Here is a 24,754-nt window from a genome sequence, read left to right as displayed (position 1 = left end):
CCTACTGATGAAAGTACCTACTTGTGAATTCCAGTTCTGTCATTTGTTAGCCCTAGAGTGACCTGGAGTGAGTTACTTAGCCTCGCTGAGCTTCTGTCTCCTCATCTTTAAAATGGTACAATAATGCCTAGGGTGCTTTTTGTTTTGTTTGTTTTTGTTTTTGTTTTGATAAGATTAGAGAAAATACTCATAAGAGATTTGGCAACTTTATCTGACATGAAGTTGCTGCTTTTACTGGATATTATTAAAGTTGGATATTAGATGGCTTATAAAGATTTTTTGTTTTGTTTTGAGTTTCTTTGGAGAACTAGAAACCGAATTATATAATCTGATCTTAATAAATCTCTAGAAATTGAAAGTCTCAAGACTGATGCTGTGACTGGTAGGGAGTAGTAGTTCAGATATTGTGACAGTACTGTTCCATTAATTCAAACATTTGGTTTACTTTAAGATGCAGTTAAATAGCATAGACAATAAGAAGTTTTTCCAGAAATTTGATTAGTGTCAAATATGTGCAGCTTGTATGTAAACACAGTGATACCCCAGTGATACACCTTATCAGTAAATTAAGAGTATGCAGAAAGTCTCAGGTTTCTTTTCCCAAAAAACAAACTTGTTATTTTAGTGCTTAAATATTTAAACTATTTATATATCATTTAAAACTCTAATGTAAAAATTTTATGGGTCAACTTTTAAGAACATGAAAAGGCAAGCAACAGATTGTGAGAAAATATTTGCAAAACATGTATCTGACAAAATACTTGGATCCAGAAGATGTAAACAACTCTTCTAACATAATAAGATAACCTAATTTAATAAATAGGACCCAAAATTTTAGCAGACATTTCACAGAAGAAGATACATGAATGGCCATTAAACACACAAACAGATGTTTGATGTGGGGGGAGACAGAAAGTTGACAATGAGATCTCACTACACAATAATTTGAATGGATACAGTTTTTAAAAAGTGGCATTAGCAGGGCGCCTGGGTGGCTCAGGGTCGTAGGATCAAGCCCTACGTCAGGCTTCTCATTGAGTGTGAAGTCTGCTTGGGATTCTGTCCCACTCCCTCTGCTGCTCCCCACTCCCCAAACATATAAATAAATTTTAAAAAAACAAAAAGTGGCATTAGCAAGTGTTGGCAAGGATGTGGAGAAACTTGGACTGACACACTCGCTGATGGAAGTGTGTGATGGTACAACTGCTTTGGAAAACAGGGTTGCCCAGTTTCTTGTAAAGCTAAGCATATACTTACTATACTCAGCCCCACTCCTGGTATCAAGAAAAACATCTGTCCACACAAAAATCTGTATGCAGATCTTCAAAACAGCATTATTGACAGTTGCCAAAAACTGGCTGTTAACAAAACAATAATATCTATTAACTGGTGAGTGGATAAATAAAATGCGGTCTGTGCATACCCCAGAATCCACTCTACAGTGGAAAGGGCTGACCCGCTGATACCTGCTACAGGATGGATGGTCTCGAAACACTTCAAGACCAGGCAGAAATGACCACCGTCTCACTAACTGCCTTTAGGTACATAGTTGTGGCTATGGAACTGAGTCCTATTTGCAAAAAATATTTTCTCTAAATCAGGAGTCAGCACAATTTTTTATTAAGGATCAGATAATAAGTATTTGGGGCCATAACGTCTCTGTCACAAGTCCTCGCTGTGTCATAGGGTGGCGACAGTCAATTCAAGCATGGTGCCCTTGTATTCCATTAAAACTGTTTACAAAACAGGAGAGGGCTGGTTTGGCCCAGAGGCTGTCCTGTGCTGACCCCTGCTCTAAATTCCCAAAGTGATAACTCCTGTTAAATGTGTTTATTAACAAGTTACATCTCTGATAACATATGACCAAGTTCAAAGGAACATGTTACTTTATCAAATTTATTATATTTTTCCTCTGCATCCAGTTTGTCTGTTTACTTAATAATGCTGTGGATACATAAAACCCGAATGAGAAGCTGAAAGCCTCCAAGAGACTGTTCTGAAAAACTCTTGCAAATAAAAGAACAAATTAGTTAGAATATTTTTGAAGAAATTTTAATAAAACACTTTCAAATGTCACATTGTCCTTGAATTTAGAAGCTCAGCAGTTCCATTACAGTTATTTGTAATAGAAGCATGTAAATGCCAAAACTAAGTTGAGATTCCTGGTAGAATGTATAGTTTATTTTCTTCTGTGTGTGTGTGTGTGTGTTGCTGTTGTGTCCTGCACGTGGCCACAGAGAAGTGGACTTGTACACGGGCTACACCACCCGGAATATCCTGTGCATGCCCATCGTGAGCCGAGGCAGCGTGATCGGGGTGGTGCAGATGGTGAACAAAATAAGCGGCAGTGCCTTCTCGAAAACGGACGAAAACAACTTCAAAATGTTCGCCGTCTTTTGTGCTCTCGCCTTACACTGTGCCAATGTAAGTGATGCTTTTTTAAATATCTTTTTTAATACTCAATATCAGCTTTGAAACTTTTTAAATAAAGTAGTTGAAAGGGTGGGTTTTGTTTGTTTGTTTTCGATATTTCCTTCATACACCAGAAATAGTGATTCCTGGTGGTACATATTTTAGGAAATGTCTTAAAATGCTTGGGGGAAAAATACCTTCTAATATATTAGCATTTGTTTCAAGGTGGGAATTTGTTAAAAAGAAGAATGAGGTTAATATAAAGGTAAAATGTTGGAACAGAAGGTTTGTGTCTCATGGTGTCTGCTGGAATGAGTAAGGAAAACGTGACCTAAACCCTTGTTTGTCATATCAGTGTGTTTGAGAGTCTTGTACAAAAGGAGCAGTGACTGCTGCGTGAACACCGCCCAGGACGGCCTCACGGGTGAGCCCAAGCGAGGCAGCCGCTCAGCACGCGGGTCGGACGCGCTCTAGGTGTCCGCTCGCTGGACTTGCGGCACGTCTGCCCTGGTCACCGCCTAATACGTGAAGTTCCTCTGTCTTATGAAGCCGCACTTTCAGATAGTTGAGTAAAACATCTAGTATTCTATAAACTCTAGTAATCCTGTAGTGATATTACTGGTATTCTGAACTCAGGGAAAATTTTATTCACCTTTTTTTAAAGCTAAACCAACATAAGTGGGAGTTAACACCTTCCTAATGTAGGAAAACGGCCTTTTTGGAAACAGGACCTCCAGTTACGTAGGAGCAACCACGTAGCTAATGGAAACAGCTGAGAGAGGATCAGAACAAAAGTGGCAGAAAATAATGCTCTGATGGCTGGGGGTAACGGTGCACAGCTGGGCTGGTGCTGCTCTGAGGAACCCCCCGCCGCTGTGTCACGGCGTGCCCTCACACGCACACCTTTCTTGTTACTTTATGCAGCTGTCACATACTTTCTCCTTCAAACATTTTCCGTACCTTTGTTTCTCGCTCATAAATAAAAATATTGACAGCTTACATTTGTTTAGTTTAAAAGTTGCAGAGAACGTAACTTCAGATATATCCTGAATATTGATTTTCATCGAGTTTTAAGTGTGTCCAGTGGAATCTAACTACCGAAGCAGCTTGAGAGCCCTTGAGGACAGTCCATCTAAGAACACAGCAGCAGGCTCTTTTCTCTCTCAGAATGTGTATTTCTATTACCCCACAAAAGTTTGACCTAATGTATTTTATTCTTAAATGTGTTTTATTAATTAAGATAATCTAAAGCATATATAATAAGTGTTAAAAACTAATTTTGGCTTGTGGTGGTATATTATATGTCATTATTAGGATACATGTGGTCAAAGCAACCATGTTAGGAAATTTTGATGAGTAATTATCAAAAATAAAAAATACAAATTATTGGAAATTATTATGTCCTAACGAGATGTCTGTGGCTTAAAATAAAAACGGTTAATATACCTGTGCATGTGTTTTACCTACTTTAGAATGAAACTAAGTTTAGTGTAAGTTTTTTACACTCTCCATTTTGAAATAAGTTCAGACAGAAAGCAAAGTTGCAAAAGTAATACGAAGATTCCCTTATAGCTTTCCCCATGCTCCCCAGTATTGATAAGTTACCATTTTTATTTTGATATTCTTTCTTTCTTCTCTCTCCCTGTCTCATTCATACATGTCATATTCCTCTGATCCGCTTGAGAGTAGGTTTAGACAAGATGTCTCATAACCCTAAACACTTCAGCTTGTGTTTTCTAAAGACAGGTACATCATCTTATTCTCCGCTGCAGTATTTAAGCGTCCAGAAATTCACATCGATACTGTATTAGTGTGTGAGGGCTGCCATAAGCAGCACTCCAGACTGGATGGCTTGAAGAACAGAAAGCTATTTTGCCACAGTTCTGGCAACCCGAAGTCCAAGATGTCAGTAGGTTTGGTTTCTTCTGAGGCCTCTCTCCTTGGTCTGTAGATGGCCTTCGGCTCCCTGTGTCTTCATATTGTTTTCCCTCTGTGCCTGTCTGCGTCCTAATCTCCTTTTCTTGTAAGGACACTTGTCATATTCAATGTGGGCCCACCCTGTTGACCTCATTTTACCTTAATTACTTCCTTAAAGGCCCTATATCCAGATATGTCACATTCTGAGGTACTGGGGCTTTAAGGTTTCAACATACGAATTTTGGGGAACATCATTCGGCCCCGAACAGGTACCAGGTACTGTTAGCTAAACTGAGAAGTTCTTTAGTGTCCTTTAATTTGGAGCCATTCCTTACCCTTTGCCTTGCATGACCTGAGTATTTTTGAACTGTATAGACCAGTTGTTTTGTAGAATGCTTCTTAATTTCGACTTGTCTGGTATTTCCACATGATTATATTGAGGTTATAATTTTTGACAGGAATATGGCGGAATGATGTGTCCCATCATGTCCCGTTAGCAGGCACACATCCTTTCACTGGTGACGTTAGCTTCATCACTTGGTTAAGGTGGTGTCTGCCAGGTTTCTCCTCTGAAGTGCTTTCCCTCTTTTTTTCACTATTTTGTCAGAAAGTTTGTCTGTAAGCCTCTGCCATCATTCTTTTCTCTCTCTCCTGGAGATATATACTGACACCCCCTGTCTCACACCACTGAACTCCTTCTGGCCATCTCCTTTCCATCTTTGGAACTTTGTTCTTTGACATTGAGGAATTGGATTACCACTGTCAGCAACAATGTTATTCCTACTCATGGAGTAATTTTTGAGGAAGCCCTAAAAATTGCTTTCATTAATGAGTAAATAGCCGAAAGAATTTTATTATAACAATTTCTCTTAATTCAAACTCCGCCTGAGCTAAGATGCCAAAAGTACTGATAACTGTCATCAAAGGTTATTTTAAATGAGCTGTCAGCTGAAGGGTTAGCTTCATCACCTTCAGTATTTTATCAAGACTTTAGAATCCACTGTTAAACCTCATTGATACCATATTTTATATTTCCCTTTGTTTCAAGAGGTTTTTGTTTTAGAGCAATTTGAGGAAGGGTTTATGTTGAAATGGGAGGGGGACAAAAGTCGTTTTTTAGGTCCGAGTATGTGTGAAAGTTAAGGAGGTAGAAATCGGTCCTCTTAAAATCCATCTAGGTCTCCGTGTGTCCCTTGAAGAATGCCTCACTGTCAGTGTAGACACTCTTGAGTTAACTCAGTCATTAGAGGAGCTGACTCCATGGGTCCGAAGCTCTTCTAAACTGCTGAGTGTCACATCACAGAACCTGGATGCAAACTAGATTAAATGTTTGTACCAAACAAAACGCAAATTTAAACAAGAAAAATAACACCCCTGAAAAGTCATGAATAAGTTAACAGGAATTCCGTCTTGACATTTTTAACCTGATCCAGGTTGTTCTTCAACTATATGAGAAGAGGGATTGTGTACCAGTTGGCCCACACAATTCACAGTTACGAAGGTAGCTTTGAAATGGGCTTCTGTTTCCATTGTGCTGCCCACGCATTTGCTGCTTGTGACAAAGTACTCGGAATAGTTGTTGAATTCATATATTGTTACACATTTCATCTTTCACAAAAAAGGTAAATATTCCAAGTGTGCCAGTCTTTTCTGATGACAAAGTACAGTCAATATTTCATTATTTGGAAGATATATTCAAATAAACAGTGTTTAATCTGATTTTGGAATCACAAGTGACATTCACACTGAATAAGAAAACAGCTGCTTTTCCAAATAAACTCGCCCTGTGAAGAGAGCACGTGGAAAACAGATGTCTGCAAGTATTCTCCTTGTCGCTGTCACGTTGTCATGTGATTCCCATATACACATCATCACAGGCCTTTGAGAGACTGGGAGCAGAACATGTCTAAGCAGCTTTGCTGAGGTTTATAAATACGTGGTCCACTGCATGTGTCTAGAGTGTACAGTTTGACAGGTGCATGTACACACAGCCCAGGAAACCCTCACTGCCATCGAGACACGATGCATCCCCCGTGTCACGGGTTCCTGGGTGCCCCTCAAAACCCCCCTCCTGACCCTCCTCATCTTTACCTCCCAGTTTGAGGGAACCACTGATCTGCTTTTCATCACCATAATAAATTACTTTGCATTTTCTAGAATAGTTTTATATAAATGGAATCATAAAATCTGTGTTCCTTTCTGTCTGGGTTCTTTCACTCAGCGCAGTTATTTGACATTCATCCCTAGCATCGCATGTGTAAATAGCTCATTCCCTTTTATTATTGTATATTCCCTCAAATGGATATACTATAAACTATTTAGTCACCTGGTGATGGGCATTTGAGCTATTTCTAGGTTTTGGCTATTACCAATAAAGCTGCAGTGAGCATCTGTGGACAAGTCTTTGTATGGTGTATGCTTTCATTTCCACAGAGTAAATAACTAGACATGGAGTGGCTGGGTCAGGTGCTAGGGGGATGTTTAGAAAACTGCCAAACTGTTTTGCAAAGTGACTGAATCCTGTGCATTCCCAGCATCCCTGTGTGTGTTCCAGTTCCCCTGCGTTTGCCGTCTCTGTGTCGTCTTTGGTAAAGTGTCTTCTCAAATTGCTCATTTTTGTTTGCAATTGTTTTCTTACTGAGTTTTGATAGTTCTTCGTATATTCTAGATATGAGACATTTATCAGAGAAGTTATTTGCAAATATTTGCTCCCAGTGTTTGTCTTGTCATTTTCTTAATGGCTTCTTTCTAAGAGCAGTTATTAATCTTGAAGAAGTCCAATTTATTAGTTTTTTTTCTTTTTATGATCATGCTGTTAGCATTGTATCAAATATATGTTTGCCTAACCTGAGGTTCAAAGATTTTCTCCTATGTTTTCTTCTAGAAGTTTAGGTTTTACGTTTAGGTCTGTGATCCATTGTGAGTAAATTTTTGCATGTGGCTCAAGGTAAGGGTCATCATGCGTTTGTTTATTTGCATGTGAGTTTCCAGTTGGTCCAACACTGTTACATTTGCTATCCTTTCTCCACCATCTTGCCTCTGCACACCTGTTGAAAACCAACTGATGTTTAGGAACTTTATGTCCTCTTGACATATGCACCCCTTTATCATTTGAAATAATCCTTCTTTATCCCTGGTAATAGTCTTTGCTTTAAAATCTACTTTATCTGGTAGGAAGCCACTCCAGTTTTCTTTTGACTGGTGTTAAATGGTATGTCCTTTTCCATCATTTTACCTTATTTGGGTCTTTATTTTTAAAGTAGGATTCTTATAAACAGCAGAAGCTGGATCTTGCTTTTTTATTATTCAGTCTGGCAATCTTTGCTTTTTTAACCAGGATATTTCTACTGTCACATTCTATGTTTAAGTATAAATCCACCATCTTGTTGTTTTCTGTTCTTTATTCCCTTTTACCTCTTTCTTCCTTTAAAAAGGAATGTTTTTTTATGACTCGACTTTGTAGAACAGCTTTTAACTTACTAAAATCTTCCTCATGAAGAGTTTCAGTAAGTTTCATTGGTTTTGAACCTGGTGGATAATATATGAAGATGCAGCTAATTCATTTGCAGGATTAACTGATTGGCATCAGGGGAAATGAAAAGTTATGTGAATTTAAGCCAAAAATATTAGTGGCTAGGGAACAAAACTATAAGCGTGATGTTTAGGAATAGCCAGTCCTTTATTCCGTTTGGATCCACATACTTTTTGTCATATCTTTTCTCAAATAGTGTAACTGAGAATCTCTAAGTATTGAAATAAATCAAACTGAACCCAGACCTTAACATTGCCATCTCACAAATTATTAAAGAAAAAACTTGACAGTTGATAACATACTTTTAATTAGTGCTTTCATTATAAAATAGGTAATTGTCTAATAAGAATAAAGAATCTTGCTCAGTAAGAAAATATTAAAAGTACTTCGTATTTTTATCTTTTTCTGTTTCTATGTTAATATAAGCAGTGTATTCGCACAGTGCACTTGCATGTAATTGCTAAAGGACTGTACATTTATTGGGCATGCTTCAAAAGTTCTTTTACTGATAAAGGACTTCATGGTCAAGCATTGCTGAGACTCTGTGGACTAAAGGACTCTGACATCACCAAGAATTAAGATAATATTTTTAAAAGGAGACAGAAAAAACTTAACTCCTGACTGATGGAGTCTCTCTCCATGTGTTTGGGCTGTGGGAACAGGGTGCCACAGACCGCGTGGCCTAGAAACAGCAGACACTGATTTCTTATGGTTCTGGAGGTTGGGGGTCTAAGAAGAAGGGACTAGTGGATAAATACCAAGGAATCTCATGATCCAGAGACAGAGTCTGGGTGCAGAAGTCAATAAGTCTTTTTAAATGGAGATACAATTTTTTTTTAACTTACGTATTTTGTGTCTTCAAAGGCACATGTGTGGACATCCTCGGCGTATATGGAAATCATAGTACTAGTAGTTAATGGGTCCGAGCAGTGCTTTCAGTTCTAGTTCTGATTCTTCGTGACATAACTACTTTAAACACTCATTTCATTTTATGTTTTGTTTTTTGGATTTGCCTTCCAGATGTATCACAGAATCCGTCATTCTGAGTGCATTTACCGGGTGACGATGGAGAAGCTGTCCTACCATAGCATTTGTACGGCGGAGGAGTGGCAGGGCCTCATGCAATTCAACCTCCCCGTGCGCCTCTGCAAGGAAATCGAATTGTGAGGATCTTGTCCTGTCTGTCTCTCCAGGAACAGATTTTTCATTTGATTCAGCCTAAGTGACATGGGTACAGAAGTAGAATTACAAGCACCATATCACATGTGCGGTTCCATTGTTGCCATTGTCCCTTCCCAGGTGACGCCACATCCCCTGAGAGGTCATGGACGGGAAGGCCACATCTCTCTGTCATCCGAAAAAAAATCTCAACACCATTTTGAAATGAGTTAAATGTTAGCTTTCCTTGTTAGTCTTCTGCCTACTTTACAGCATGGATATGGCACTTAATGCTAAAAGTGGCTTTGAATATCCGAGATCTGAAAGTTTTTGTTTCCATGTAATCTTAAATTTACAGACTGAATTTTAGAATTTAGTAATAATGAGTGCAGCTTTCATACTTTGTTTTCAAATCCCATGCTCGTATACGTGAGTTCTTGGTGGTGGGACCTGTGATGGTTGCATGTTCATTATAAGTTCGAGCCAACACTATTTAACTCCATACCACAGCTCTGCAGGAATAACCCAGAGCTGATATTTGCCGTATAATTGGAAGTAATAATTAACCAAGGAGGCAGTCAGACAGAGGCGACTCTGATGCTGGAGCAGCCGCCGTGAGCAAACCAAAACCTGAGGCTGAATGCCCCAGGGTTATGTCACGGAAGCACTAGAGCCGGGCGGGCACAGCCAGCCAGCCAGCCTGGAAGCCTCCGTCGGTCAGTGATTGCCCATCTGTGCCCTTGCCCCCTGTCTGTGCAAGGCTCTCTCCTTCAGCAGAGCTCTCCTAAACACTAATGCTTTGTTACTGCCCTATTCAAATGGATTTTTGCTCAAATAAGCGCTTAAGACTTTTTATTTGCTTCAGTTTATCTTCAAATTGTTTATAGATAGTACATATTGTGATATAATAAGAAATATAAATATTTGGTCTTTGTAACTAGTTTCTGGCTCACAGCTCCTAAAACCCTTGAATTTCCTGAGTGATTGGAGTGATGGAGGTGTCTTTTCTCATTCACCACAAACCTCTTTCAACCACACTTGAGTTATGCTATTGAAGGACTATAGGAGAATGGGGGCTGGTTGCCCAAGGAACCAACTGTGTGGTTTGGGGGTTGTAATTTTCAGCCACCCTCAGACCTCCTGGGAGGGGACAGGGGCTGGGGGTTGAGTTAATCACCAGTGACCAGTGATTTAATCAAATGTTCCTATGCAGTGGAACCTCCAAAAACCCTAAACAAGGGGTTCAGAGAGCTTTTAGGTTGGTGAGCACATTCACTGCTGGGTGAGTGGTTGCCCTACAGAGGCATTAAAGCTCCTTCACCCTTCTTCCCACATGGCTTGCCCTCTGCATCTCCTGCATTTGCCTCTTGAGTTGTAGCCCTAATAATAAATTGGCAGTAGTGAGTAAAGTGTGTCTGGAGTTCTGTAAGCTATTCCAGTGCATCATAAACCCTGAGGTGGGCTTTGTGGAAACCTGTGATTTATAGCCGAGGGTCAGAAGCATGGGTGGCCAGGACTTGCTATTGGCATCTAAAATTGGGGGGCAGGGGGGCGCCTGGGTGGCACAGCGGTTAAGCGTCTGCCTTCGGCTCAGGGCGTGATCCCGGCGTTATGGGATCGAGCCCCACATCAGGCTCCTCTGCTATGAGCCTGCTTCTTCCTCTCCCACTCCCCCTGCTTGTGTTCTCTCTCGCTGGCTGTCTCTATCTCTGTCAAATAAATAAATAAAATCTTTAAAAAAAATAAAATAAATAAATAAAAAATAAAATAAAATTGGGGGGCAGGGGGAGCATCTCATGGGACAGAGCCCTTAACCTGTGTGGTCTGCACTGGCTGCAGGTAGTGTCAGAAGTAAATTGAACGGTAGGGCATCAGTTGGTGTCTGCAGAGGGTTGGAGAATTGCTTGGCGTGGAAACTCACACATTTGGTGTCAGAAGTATGACTAGAGAAACATGCTTTCTTTCTTTCTTTTCTTTTCTTTTCTTCTTTCTTTCTTTCTTTCTTTCTTTCTTTCTTTCTTTCTTTCTTTCTTTCTTAAGATTTTATTATTTATTTGACAGAGAGGAGAGAGAGAGAGTGTGTGAGAGCACACAAGGAGGGGGAGTGGGACAGGAGGGAGAAGCAGGCTCCCGTGCCAAGCAGAGGGCCCAGTGCGGGGCTCGATCCTGGGACCCTGGGATCATGACCCCAGTTGAAGGCAGACACTTCACTGACTGAGCCACCCAGGCGCCCTGGAACATGGTTTCTTTTAATATTTTACCACTGTGTTTATTTGGGTTAAATGTTAGTAATTAAATTAGCAAATGAAGAATAGGTAATAACTTTGGATGATTGTATTTTTGAAGTTTTTCCTCTGGACTTAAATAGTAGATAGAATAATTTTCAACTCTAAAAAAAATTCTGTCTCCCCACCCCATCTATGAGTTGTGTAAAACGTGTAGTATTCATAATAAAATTATTTTGTACCCTTTCATTGCTCTGATAACAGCCACAACATCATTTTTTACAGATTGTTTAATGGAAAATTAAGCAATGGCTTAAATATTGGGCTAAGTTCCTAAGGGAATGTGTGGAATTTCCTCCTGGAAACATTTAAATACAACAAAGATGTGACTGAGAAGACAGGGAAAGGGATGGCTGAACTCCCAGTGTTTTTTTAGTGTCTTAATCAACAAAAAGTTTAATTACTTTGTTTTGATGTTTGTCCTAATTGTATTTACTATTCAACCTTGTGTTCTTTTCATTTCAGATTCCACTTTGACATTGGTCCTTTTGAAAACATGTGGCCTGGAATTTTTGTGTACATGGTCCATCGGTCCTGTGGGACATCCTGGTATGAATGACCTAAAAAGTTCCTTCTGAAGCTGTTGAGTGAGATGACCTCTTCCTCCCCCTGCCTAAATGCCTTGTCACTTTCTTGTTTGATAATTATCTGGAAATATGCCATATATAAATAATTTTTCAAAATTTTTAAATAAAAAAAGGCTGAGATTATTGGACAGATTGATAGCCTTCTTGGATTTCCCTTCCAGCCTGCCGAGCTCTTTGCCAGGGTGGCTGTCCCTTGGCAAACAACCATGTGTCTACCAGGTGATGGGAAAAACATAGGTGGAAATTACCTTAGGCTGTGTAATAGAAAGAGGCAGGGCTTACTGCTCCACATAATTACATACCGTCTGAAAGTGCATTTTGGAAAACATGCGTTGAATTTAGCATCAGCTTTCAGCCTACATTGTGTATCTGTTAGGACAGGTGTGAAGGAAATGGCCTCCTACTAGTGGCTCCACTGAAGCTCCCTTCCCCTGGGCCTTCCCTTCTCCTGTGGCCTGCCCTAGGGGCCTCTCAGGACTTTCCACTGAACATTTTACAGCTTCAGCACACATACTGAAAATGCAAGGAATAATTTTCTTTTTCCCTTTTTCACTCATTGAATCATTAAGTGGCTTATAGAGGCTCTTAGTTGCTCTGGAACTAAATTGTCGCTCATTTGCTGTTGAATTCTGTGTCTTCTCTTACTTCTATCGGTGACTTTTATAAATTGCTCCTTTGAAAGGATGTACATGGGATGATTAATTCCACTTATTTCCTAGATCTCAGTTAAGAGTTTGACCAGTTGGAACTCTTAAAATGATATACCTTATATTTCAAGGACATTTGAAAATTTTCAGTGGGAGAAAAAAAGATATCTTTAGAAGTTCTGTGAACTCTCATCTCCTTGGTATTTCAAAGAGCCCTGTTTTATACTGATGTACTTTTGTTTTAGCAGCCTAAGTTCCCTGAGAGAGTTGCTGGGGCCTTAAATGAGTGGAAATACAGGATAATATAAAAATAAAACATAGTGTCAATGTTGCGGAGTACAGACGTGTCCTGCTGTTTTACATACGTGTCAGGATTGTGGTGTGGCCATTTGCCACTTCATAATTTGAGTGTGTCACAGTACTTCGGATCCATTTTGAAAGGATAGTCAGTCATCCAGGAAATTCTTGTGGTATACGTATCTGCAGCCCGTGAATCTCAGTGTGCTTTTGGGAAAATCTGAGCTCAAAACACCCTTGAACAGGGTGATGAAGTGTTGTTGTCTGTTGAGCGTGGTGGGATGTGGGGAATGCTTGAAAGGTGCGGACAGTGATGGAATGAGTGACGGGCAACCGCATGCTGATTGTGTTGTGTGCCCCCTGGGAAGCCAGTTAGCACCTCAGATCTGAAGCTCCGAGAGCCTTCCTCTCTGCACGGGCTAGAGGAATAGAAGGGCAGTGGGTGGGGCCCAGCACTGCAGGACTCCGTCACTGCGCACGTGTATGTGGGTACAGACGTATGCGTTTAGACCAGAGCGCCAGCTAGAACATTTGGAGACTTTACCAGTTTCTGTCATAACACGTTCTTTTCCACACAGCTTTGATCTTGAAAAGTTGTGTCGTTTCATTATGTCTGTGAAGAAAAACTATCGGCGGGTTCCTTATCACAACTGGAAACACGCCGTCACTGTGGCACACTGCATGTACGCCATTCTCCAGAACAACCACGGGCTCTTCACCGACCTTGAGGTGGGTGTGCACGCACTTTTTTTTGTCCATTTCAAATAAGCTGAGTGGATTGAAATGCCCTGTGTCTACAGCACCTTCCCGATACAGATACGTGACGTGTGATTCCAGGACAGGTGAGACATTTAGTAGAAGCACATGTTTAAAGTTGCTGTGCCCGTGTATTTGTCGTATCATTCTGTGTAAGAGACGTCGATACAGAAATCCCAACTTCACCAAAATATTCCTCAAGGAAACACTAGTTTAATAGTCTCTTTTCCCTGTGAAAACTTGTGCCTTCTGAATGTCTTTGTTAGGTGAACAAAATCTACTTTTCTCCTTGCTCTGTGCCCTGGGTAATGTAGACATATCCTACTGATTTGAGAACCCACAGCATTGAATCGTTAAGTACAGTTAAGACATATACGTGTATTTGATCTCTTGTCCCATGAGCAAGTGGGCTCTGAAGCTTCCCTGACTTCTCCGACTTGACGTGCCCAGAGCTGGTAACACACTCAGAGATTTGGGCCCACCGTGTCCGGCCCAGCACTCAGTGATGCCCACCGCCAAGCGTGTCCTCTCCCCCACATGGTCCCAGCGATGCCTCCCAAAAAGCCGACGTGAAACCCCCCTCTTCTCCTCCCTACATCTGGTATACCGCTTCAGAGGACATGTTGAGTGTGCAGAGAAGGGGCTTCCTCATCGCCGAGATGAGGAAGCTGTGCTTCTCTTAAGGGCGTGTTCGCACTAGAACCCAGCGCTCCTCAGGGCCAGTCTTGGGCCTCTTCCATCCTGTCAGACCAAATTCACAATTTGGGCAGGAAACTCGGAAGGTGCATTGTAGGAAAAACAAAAGTACTATTTTAAAAAGTCGAAATTTTTCCTTCTTTTATGAATAGTCTCTTGGTAGGGCTTAGTTAGCCTAACAACTTCTTATTTATTAGCAAAAAAAGATGAAATGTGTTCTTTTTTCATATAAATTATTCTGATTTTCCATTCCATTGAATCCCATATTTTTGAGACATTCAGCATTTTTTCCATTTAGTTCCTTTTAAGAAAGCAATTTCATTGTCTTATTTGCTATAGGATAGCGTGTGACTTTGACAGCTAGGGAAATCATACTTTCAAATTACATTGAAATATACATTCAAAAATGGAAAATTTTAAGATAAGTGAGAAAATTTTGCGGCTACAAATTAACTCTCATTTAAGTTCCTAAGTCATCTTTAGAATTATATCATGGTGTTTTCACAAAAACTCAGGTCCTTTTGGCTAAAAATAATCCCAAAATTGGGGCGCCTGGGTAGCGCAGTCGTTAAGGCGACTGCCTTCAGCTCAGGGCGTGATCCTGGCGTTCTGGGATCGAGTGCCACATCGGGCTCCTCCGCTGGGAGCCTGCTTCTTCCTCTCCCTCTCCCCTGCTGTGTTCCCTCTCTCACTGGCTATAAAAAATAAAATCTTTAAAAAAAAAAATCCCAAAATAATATGTGTAAAAATTTAAAATAAATTTTTTAAACAGGATATTTAATATCTGAGAGAGCTATTAGAAATTATCACTTGAGGGGCACCTGGGTGGCTCAGTCGGTTAAGCATCTGTCTTCGGCTCAGGTCATGGTCCCAGGGTCCTGGGCTCCAGCCCCATGTTGGACTCCCTGCTCAGCAGGGAAACTGGTCCTTCCTCTCCCTCTGTCGCCGCACCCCCCACTCGTGCTCTCTCTGTCTCTCTCTCTCTTTCAAATAAATGAATAAAATTATTTTTTTGAAAAAAAATTATCATTTGATCTTGCTAAAGGGGTATATTAACCAAGATAATTCTTCACATCATAAATTATTTTCACATGCTTGATTCTGGCATACTTTTAATAAAACAATTGAACATCATGTCAATAAAAATAAAATAGGTAAAAAAGATTGGAAAGATATGTACATAATAGCTTTTACCGATTGTGCAAGATTTTAAAACCTTGAAATTTCTTACCAGATTCGTCGTGGCTAACACAACAGCAGAAAATATGGGAACAACCCAAAACCAAAAGAATGCTCAGAACGTAGCTAATTCAGTTATCCTCGGACCACCGAGCCTGCAGGACAGTTTCCGTGCAAACACCAGCAGCTGACAGGTTGCTGGTGGCCTAGGAGGCCTCCCTGCCCAGTAGGTTTGCAGGAGAAACGAATTCTGCTCAGTGAGGATCAGAAAGGTTCCAGGCACAGCATCCAGTTAAACTTGTGAGGTTTCTGCAGACCCCGTCCTGCCTGTCAGCATCTCCCTCTGTGGGCTCTGCCCTCACACACTCACTAGAACATTCACCAGGCTCCCCCCAAGAGCTGACCTCTCACCTGACCTTGTGCACTGCCTCCACCCCTCAGAGGACCTGCCCTAGCAGTTCTCCCCTCCCTCTCCTCCATCAGCGTGTTCTCTGCTGGAATGTCTTGCTGCATGGATGTTCCTGTTGTTCCCTCCATCATAACACACCCCCTTGATCTGCCTCTCCACTCAGCTCTCTCCTGACTTCTCAGCCCTCCCTTGCCACAAACCCAAGGAAGAGCTGCCGTACTGGCTGGCTCCAATTCCTCTCCTCTCTTTTTCTCTGCAACCAACTTGGATCAGTCTCCTCTCCCACCTCCCAAAAATGCCCTGGGCCGGGTCGCCAGTGCCCTGCACCTTGCCCACTGAGGGTCAGTGCTTGCATTTCAGCTCTTTTAGTCACTGTCTCCACGTGGCTCCAGGACACCCAACACTGTTGGTTTCTTCTGGTCACACAGGTTTGGGGGTTGTTGTTGGGGGGGGGGTTGCTGTTCCTCTTCCCTCAGACTTCTAAAAGTTGGAATACTTGAGGGCTCAGACCTTTGGCCTCCTCCGACCTCAAACAACAACTTTGGTGGGCTCAGTCTTGTGGCCCAAAATGCCATATACACAGACACCTCTTTTTCTTCAGCTGAGACCTGCCCCCCCCCAAGAAGGTTAGGCTAAAATAGACAACCATCAGCTCAGGATCTCCCCTGAACCCTCAATCTAAAACTGAACTCTTGACCCCTTTCCTTCAACCTCTTTCACCTACAACTGTCCCCATCTCAGTTGATGACAGTCCTACATTTTCCAAGGTGAAACACCTTGCAGCCATGCTTGACTCCTGTCTTCCCTTCCCTCCCTTCCTTGGTCTCCCTTTGGCTCATACCCAGACTGTCAGAAAATCCTGTTGACCCTGCCTGTAAAACTCAGCCAGATTTAATCATGTCTTCTGAGCCCCCAGGGCTGCCTCTGGTCTAAGCTTTTGCCTGAATTACTGGAAAAGCCTCCTCACCACTCTCTCTTCCCTCCTGGAGTCTGTTCTCAGTACAATTGGGTGCGTGATAATCTTGTTTAAAAATGTAACTTAGATGATATTACTGCTCTGCTAAAACCCTGTTGTAGTCCTGCCATTGTGACCCGTCCTCGACCCACAGCCCCCGCCACCCTCTGATCCCCTGCCAGTTGGGACAGGCTCACCTGCAGGGGCTAGTGCTGCCTCTCTCCTCCCCCCTGCCCCCAGCCTCCTCGGCTTCTCTCCTTCACCTTCCGGTCTGCTCACGTGGACTCTCTGTGGCCCTCTTTGCTTGAACACTTCACCTGCTGCCGCCTGCTCTGCTTTTTCTCTTTCTCTGTACAATTTGCCGTTTTGTCACAGCTATATGACCTACCTGCTGCAGTCTTTATTTATCTATAGAAGCAAGAGCATTGGAAATTTAACATTGAATGATTTTTTTTTTTAAAGATTTTATTTATTTATTTGACAGAGATAGAGACAGCCAGCGAGAGAGGGAACACAAGCAGGGGGAGTGGGAGAGAAAGAAGCAGGCTCCCAACGGAGGAGCCCGATGTGAGGCTCGATCCCACAATGCCGGGATCACGCCCTGAGCCGAAGGCAGATGCTTAACCACTGTGCCACCCAGGCGCCCCGAACATTGAATGATTTTTGAATGAAGGACTGAAACTGTCCTCTTCTTGTGCAGATTTGTTTTATCTGTAATTCTTGGGAACATTTGCATTAATTTGATACCACCTACACTTTTCCCCAGAGTTGAGCCAGAAAACTCAAGAATAATTGGATTGTCAAGTTCATAAACAGAAAAACAAAGAAAGAGGTTAAAAAAGAAGGTAGATACCTGGAATTTCAACAATCCCTAAGGATGTGGGCTGTTGCAATGGCAGGAGCCTATCCTTATGGTAGGAGTGATAAGCTGTGACTCTCTTCATACCCATTTCTTTGTTTTGAACATCTGTGCACTGTGTTATTTTTTTGAAGCGCAAAGGACTGCTAATCGCGTGTCTGTGTCATGACCTGGACCACAGGGGCTTCAGTAATAGCTACCTGCAGAAGTTCGATCACCCTCTGGCAGCTCTCTACTCCACTTCGACCATGGAGCAGCATCACTTCTCTCAGACCGTGTCCATCCTCCAGGTGAGCCCCCCGCTCCCCGCCCCGGAGAGGCTCCAAGGGTTTATACGTAAACGAGAGATGTTGGTGTGACTTCCTGACAAGAGCGGCTGCGTTCTATTGTAGAACATTGCGTGTGTAGTCATCATTAGATAGTCGTGGGGTTTTTTAATGATGACTCCTTGGTGAAGATTTTAATATATATATATTTTGCTTTGATTTGTAAGTACCTGATCTTCAAGGCAAAGTCTTTCGTGTATTTATATGGATTACCATATTCTTAAACCCAAACGTATTAAACAATAAATCTTGAGAGTTAGGCAAATCAAGGTTTTAAGTGCACTAAAGTCCTTTTAGTTTTCTTGTGTGTGTTCTATTTCGTATTTTATTTCTTTTAAGATGTTCTTGGTGCTTGATCTAGACACGGGCAGACCTCACTTCACCGTCTGACACATATGCTATGTCTTCACTTTAAACGTTCGTCCTCAAATTCACCTTCACAAGGTAGCTACTACCTGATGATGGTTTGATTCCCTCCTAGACAATTTCTTAACGTGTTCGACTTCAGAGGAGTGGACTCTGGGTTCTCCTCTCATTGTCAGCGCCAGCGTAGGAAGAGAAACCCCCTTAGGTCTTCCGGTTGGGCTCCGCAGGGCTGCGCAGTGAAGCCCAGCGGCAGCTCCGGCCGGACTGGCGGGGGCGAGCTGCAGAGCGGGGGCTGTTTGCTGCCTGCTGTAGTCTCCCGCCCTTGTGCCGCCCGGGCCTCCCCCCGAGCACCTGGGCTTCGGATCTCTCCCTTCAGCTGCTCCTCACGGGCCTTGCTCGTCGTCCCAGGGGTCCGTAGGTAGTATTACGTGCCCAGGCCTTTTCCAAACCCGGCAGAATGTACCCGAATGGCTCCTGTTTCCTCAGGACCGCGAGGGTAAGTGATGACCTCACTGATGTGTCATTCGACTACCTGCTGGTAACTTGGAGGGCTTTCAGAGAGGGGCTCCTTCAGGCACTTGTAAGCCATATCCGGTGGGTAACGGATTACTCCACGTGTTTGCAGCTGGTCCCTGAAAGCAGTAGGAAATCACACTCCTTTGTTCCCATGGCACCAATCCTTTCTTTATTTTTAAAATGATATGTGTATGTATGGGTAGGTAGATACAAACATACCGAGTAATTTAAGCGGGATAAAAGTTGTCTGTGGGTACATACGTACCTGTGCGTGTGTATAGAAATGCGCTCTCTGGGGCGCCTGGGTGGCACAGCGGTTAAGCGTCTGCCTTCGGCTCAGGGCGTGATCCCGGCGTTATGGGATCGAGCCACACATCAGGCTCCTCCGCTATGAGCCTGCTTCTTCCTCTCCCACTCCCCCTGCTTGTGTTCCCTCTCTCACTGGCTGTCTCTATCTCTGTCGAATAAATAAATAAAATCTTTAAAAAAAAAAAAAGAAATGCGCTCTCTGTAAATGACAGACATAGAACTTCATGACAGTTTTTGTATGTACTCTGATCTTACTCATGATACGAGGCTATTTGTATAGGAAGAAGGGTAAATGCCAGAAATGATATCAGGATGCCTTCATTTAGAGATAATTCAGACTCACTGCATTAACATCCCATGTCCTAATTCATACATTTGACTATGACAATAGTTTAGAAATGTAATCTGCAAATAATTGTAATAGCCTTTATAAGGTTTCTTTGGAAAGCCTATTTTAAATATAATAGGATTCGTTTTGAAATAGTGATTGCACAAAGTACACTGCTGGTGGGTAGAATAAAAAATTAAACCCTGTGACATAGCAGTGATCCCAACCATGTAAGGGTGGAGAGGCCTGGACCCCCCAGTGCTGGGAGACTTGCCCCATTTGCTGCCATCAACAATGGGGGTTCAGAATGGTCTGTCTCATTTTGAGCAAGCCCTCAGCAATGTGGGGGCTCCATATGACACAGCGCAGTGTTCCTAGAATGATCAGAACATAGAAGGCAGCCCCCAGCGCATCAAATTCAGCTCAGGCAAGCTCTTGGCAAGAAGGTGTCAAAGAATTATTAGATTCCAAGTACTGGAGATGGGGTTTCAGTCAGTGAGGTGGCCGTAGAAGGGGCACATCTGTTCTCCGTTTCTAGAGAAGATCAGTTACTCAGCGTGCTTACAGTCTTCCTCAAGATCCCAAGAACGAGAAGCCAGAAAGAAGCACTGGGTATTGCCATAGATCCAGGAGAAAAACCCACCATTTAAAAACCAAATTCCTGGGGCACCTGGGTAGCGCAGTCGTTAAGTGTCTGCCTTCCGCTCAGGGCGTGATCCCGGCGTTCCGGGATCGAGTCCCACATCGGGCTCTTCTGCTGGGAGCCTGCTTCTTCCTCTCCCACTCCCCTGCTGTGTTCCCTCTCTCGCTGGCTGTCTCTCTCTCTGTCAAATAAATAAATAAAATAAAATCTTTAAAAACAAAACAAAACAAAACAAAACAAAATTCCTTTGCTGAGCTGACCTAAAGCCTCCTGTGTGAGTTGGGACAGGGAGAAATGTATCAGGATCATAAACAGATGGCCCATCACCGTGGGCAGGAGCATTCAGGAAAGGTTTCCTCCTTTTTCTGGAAATTTCTGTACTCTCTGTTGATTTGACATTTATGCTCATGATACTTCTCAGATCCATTTCTAACTGCCCCTTGAATTTCATTTTAATAGCAAACATTTCTTGAGCTCCTCCCAGCTGCCAACACCCACTTTAGGCTCAGGGGGTGTAGTAACAGCAGAGACCAACCCCTGCCATCATGCTCCTTGTCTTAGTGCTCCACCAGGCTGCTCCCTGGAGTCCTCCTGGTCACCATCGGCTATGGCTCTCACACCTGTGTCTCAGCCTTCGGGCACAGGGGGACTTCCGTTTCCAAACACCTGAACTCAGCATTCGGTGTCACCAAAATTGTGCCTGTTATTGTACATCTCCTGGCAGTGGCCTCCATCTCCCAACCACCACACGGGGATGACCTTGGAGTCATTATGCCCCACCCCCACCCCACATCCGGGTGCCAGGGCCTGCCATTATGAAGACAACTCCAGACTTGACCAATTTAAGGTGATAGTCTAGAGTAATAGTAAAAATTCCAACTTCCGGTCACTAAAATAAGAGACAGCAATATATGGTTATATCACATGGATACCTCAGTGACTTTGCTTCTTTGACAGCCCGCATTCAGCCTTCATCATCTGTTAGCTACCTTTTTTCCCTCATTAACCACTGTTTCTCCAAGCTTGCCTCTCTCAAGTCCGTCTTCCAAACACACATCTGAGCATGTTATTCTCCTGTTAAAAGTCATCTGTGGGTCCTGTGGTGTCAAGAATAAATTCCATTTCTTTTTTTTTTTTTAAGATTTTATTTATTCAAGAGAGAGAGGGAAAGCACAAGCAGGGGGAACAGCAGGCAGAGGGAGAAGCAGGCTCCCCACTGAGCAGGGAGCCCGATGCAGGGCTCCATCCCAGGACCCTGGGATCATGNTCGACAGGCAGAGGGAGAAGCAGACTCCCCACTGAGCAGGGAGCCCGATGCAGGGCTCCATCCCAGGACCCTGGGATCATGACCTGAGTCGAAGGCAGCTGCTTCACCGACTGAGCCACCCAGGCACCTGAATAAATTCCATTTCTAAACTGATATTCAGGTCTATACTGAATGGCCTATGGGTGTTCTAGGACTGTTGTGTCTACTGTAGTTCTTCATTGCAGATTATTTCTTACTTCTGTGTCATTGCCTGTATCCTTCCTACTTGTAATTCTCCCACTGCCTTTTTGGCCAACTACTTATCTTCAAGGCTCAGCTTAGGTGTTACCTCCTCCAGTGGAATTATCCCATGACTTCCCCCACACAGCTGGAGCACAGCCACGTGCCCCTTTACATGGCCCCTGAGCCCGCAGACATGTATCTTAGTTTTTTTCACATTGCATTGAAATTTTCTGTTGGCGAGCTCAGCTTATAAGCCCAATNCACACAGCTGGAGCACAGCCACGTGCCCCTTTACATGGCCCCTGAGCCCGCAAACAGACATGTATCTTAGTTTTTTTCACATTGCATTGAAATTTTCTGTTGGCGAGCTCAGCTTATAAGCCCAATGAGGACAGTCACTGCACCCCATCCCTGTCCCTGCCCACCCATCACTGGGTCTCCTGACATGGCTGGCAGCGGTCATGGTGAAGGTGTGGAATGTGGATGCAAGAGAGTTCCGGGGACGCAAAACAGTGAGTGCAAAGTTCGGAGACTGAAAACCGCCGAGTTTTATTTAAGGGAGAGTGAGTCAGTGAGTCTCCTTAGGACAAAGGGTGGCTTGGTACTGAAACAAAAAGTGGAATGCCTTCAAGTAAGGAGACAATTTATGTGGACAGTGACACCCAGGGAAGCAGGGAAGCTTTGTTTGCTTACCCACAGCTTACCCACATATTTTAGTAATTGTGGTAGAACCATTAGTGTTGGAATATTAAATCTACTTATTCTCTTTCCTGATGAGGTGTCAGTGATTACTTTTAACTATTGAAGCCACCCTTTTTCTGTATTTTACCTTCTGTGAATGTCCCATGTTAAGTGCTCACACGTCAGAATTTTAAAAAAGAGACCAATTAGGAATAATCTTTTTTGTTATTAAGAAAATTTTTTCAATATTCCATTAATCTTGAATTGAGTGGTGCTTTTGAAATATGTTTAGCTGTTAAGAGAATTGTCTTTATACCCAACATTCTGGGATCCTATGACATNTACCCAACATTTTGGGATCCTATGACATTTTCATTACTTCTTCTAGGTTAAACCTGTCCTTTTCTGCAGATGTATTCTGAATGGATAGAGGTGGTCTTTGGCTACCATATTTCTTTCTGGGCATATATGTGTTATTTGTTTGTTTGATTTTCCTTTCTGTCTCTTAGCTCCGGCTGCAGAAGTTATACTGGTAGATTTTGGCCTCTTCGTCACCACCATCATCATAGTAATCATTTCATCATTTATTAGGTACTCATTATAAATATTGTAGTACTTATGAGTTAATACTATTAATAAATCAGAAACTTAAGAATTTTGCACATAGTAACACATTCATTTTTATAATATTCTATGAGATAGGTATCAGTTTATTTCCATTTTACGAATAAGAGTAATGTGCATCAAGAGGTTAAGTAACTTGTCCATTGTCATACAGCTAGTAAGTGGTAGAACAGGATTAAAAACTAGAATTGTTTGACTCCAAACCCTGAGTTCTTAATTACAGTGCTACCATGCTTCCTAGCCTGTGGTTTGATGCAGAAGGCGATTAAGTATTAAATAAATACCAAGCCATTGCTGTTGTGAATGCTCGATGCAACTGACTTTTGTCATCTCAGATCCCCTGAATGATTCAGCCCATGCCTGTGGCTTCCTGTGGTGGTGACTTACACCCACCCGGGAAGCTTGGGCTAGCTGGCAGGCAGCAATTGAAATCTGAGCTCCAAAGCCTTCCTCAAGAATCTCATTCATAGAGCTAAGCAGCATGGGGCTTTGGAAAGAATTATTTATGATTAATAATAATATTTTAAAAGCTTGCTAAGAAAAGATGGATGGATCAGTGTGTCTTTCCGCTTCGGTTCTAACCTCCCCGCATCCCACGTTGTTGCTGGAGTGATTGTCTAAAAACAGGTCTCATGTCTCATGACCCTCCTTGTTACCTTCCAGTGATCATTTCTGTTCTGACACAAGGCCTTTGATGAACTCTGTCACGGTGTCATCATTTTTCCATGCAGACAATGTGCTTGAGCCATACTGAAATTGTGTGGCTCCCACTGAACACATGTGGTCTCTTGCGGCCCCTCCTTGTCCTGCAGAATCCATGGCTCTGCCCGTGCTCTTCTGGAGCCCTTCACTTCACTCTGTCACGGAGACCGCTCCATCCGTTTTATTGTGTGCTTATTCGCTTCTCTCCCACTAAGCTGTGAACCCCTCACAGATGAACTCACATTTTTTGGGGCCGTGGGCAGAGTAGCTACTGTCCTACGAACACCCTTACACACAGTGAAACATGGCACAGACAATATCTGCCAGGTCAGCAAAGGCATACGTTCTTCATCGTATGGGGAGGACAGAGGCAGAAGCGCCCCAGCAGTGCAGTAGACAGCTGAGGGTCCGCGGGCTCACCGTGTTTGAGAGCTGGACGGCCCGAGAGATCACCCACCCAGGGAGTGGGTCGTGGGGGGCTTCCAGCACATCCAGCGCTGGGCTGATCCCAGCATCGCAGTGTTCTCCAGTAGCTCCCAGACCTCTGCTGCTCTGAGCACCTGCGACAGAGCCCAAGAGTGCTGTCCCAGGCCTGGGGCTGTATGCAGGTCAGCCATCTCTGGATTTTAGGAACATTTCCTGATATAAAATGCGGCTTATTTTATGCCTGATTGATACAAAATGGGATGAACTGCCTTGAATTGACATAAACTTCAGCCACTATAACCTGGGACATTAACTATAATAAACTCACCAGTTGGTATATAAAAGTATTATACTATGAGGTTTTAATGTTAACTAATGTGAAATTGGAGCTTTTAAAAGATTTTAAGCTATTTATCTGCTGTGTTTGGTTGCTGTATCTCCCTTATTTTTTTTTCCTTTGGTAGGAGCAAAGTGCTAAAAAATACATACTTGATCCTCTTGAAGGGATTCTGTTTCGGTATTCATCTGTTCCTTTGCTCTTGCAGAATATTGCAGGAGGCAGTAAAAGGGTTCTGGTTACAACTTTCCTTTATGAAGGTCCTCTGCCGAACTTTTCCACCTAGTTGCCTTTACTGTCGAAAAGTACCTGAAACCA

General features: G+C 42.7%; 1 protein-coding gene across 1 annotated transcript in view; it reads left to right on the top strand.

Annotated features, from left to right (window-relative positions):
- The window catches only part of PDE10A (phosphodiesterase 10A), a 301,507-nt gene that overhangs the window by 238,310 nt on the left and 38,443 nt on the right, over window positions 1–24,754 (top strand). Inside the window, exons 12-16 of the mRNA XM_034670799.1 lie at window positions 2,238–2,424; window positions 8,882–9,024; window positions 11,770–11,853; window positions 13,414–13,564; window positions 17,824–17,979. Of these exons, the coding sequence (XP_034526690.1) occupies window positions 2,238–2,424; window positions 8,882–9,024; window positions 11,770–11,853; window positions 13,414–13,564; window positions 17,824–17,979 (721 nt within the window). The remainder of the gene's footprint in view (window positions 1–2,237; window positions 2,425–8,881; window positions 9,025–11,769; window positions 11,854–13,413; window positions 13,565–17,823; window positions 17,980–24,754) is intronic.

The sequence above is a fragment of the Ailuropoda melanoleuca genome, chromosome 10, assembly GCF_002007445.2.
Source record: "Ailuropoda melanoleuca isolate Jingjing chromosome 10, ASM200744v2, whole genome shotgun sequence".
NCBI classification, from domain to species: Eukaryota; Metazoa; Chordata; class Mammalia; order Carnivora; family Ursidae; genus Ailuropoda; species Ailuropoda melanoleuca.
Note: the sequence above shows the minus strand (reverse complement) of the source record. Positions and strands in the feature narration are given on the sequence as shown.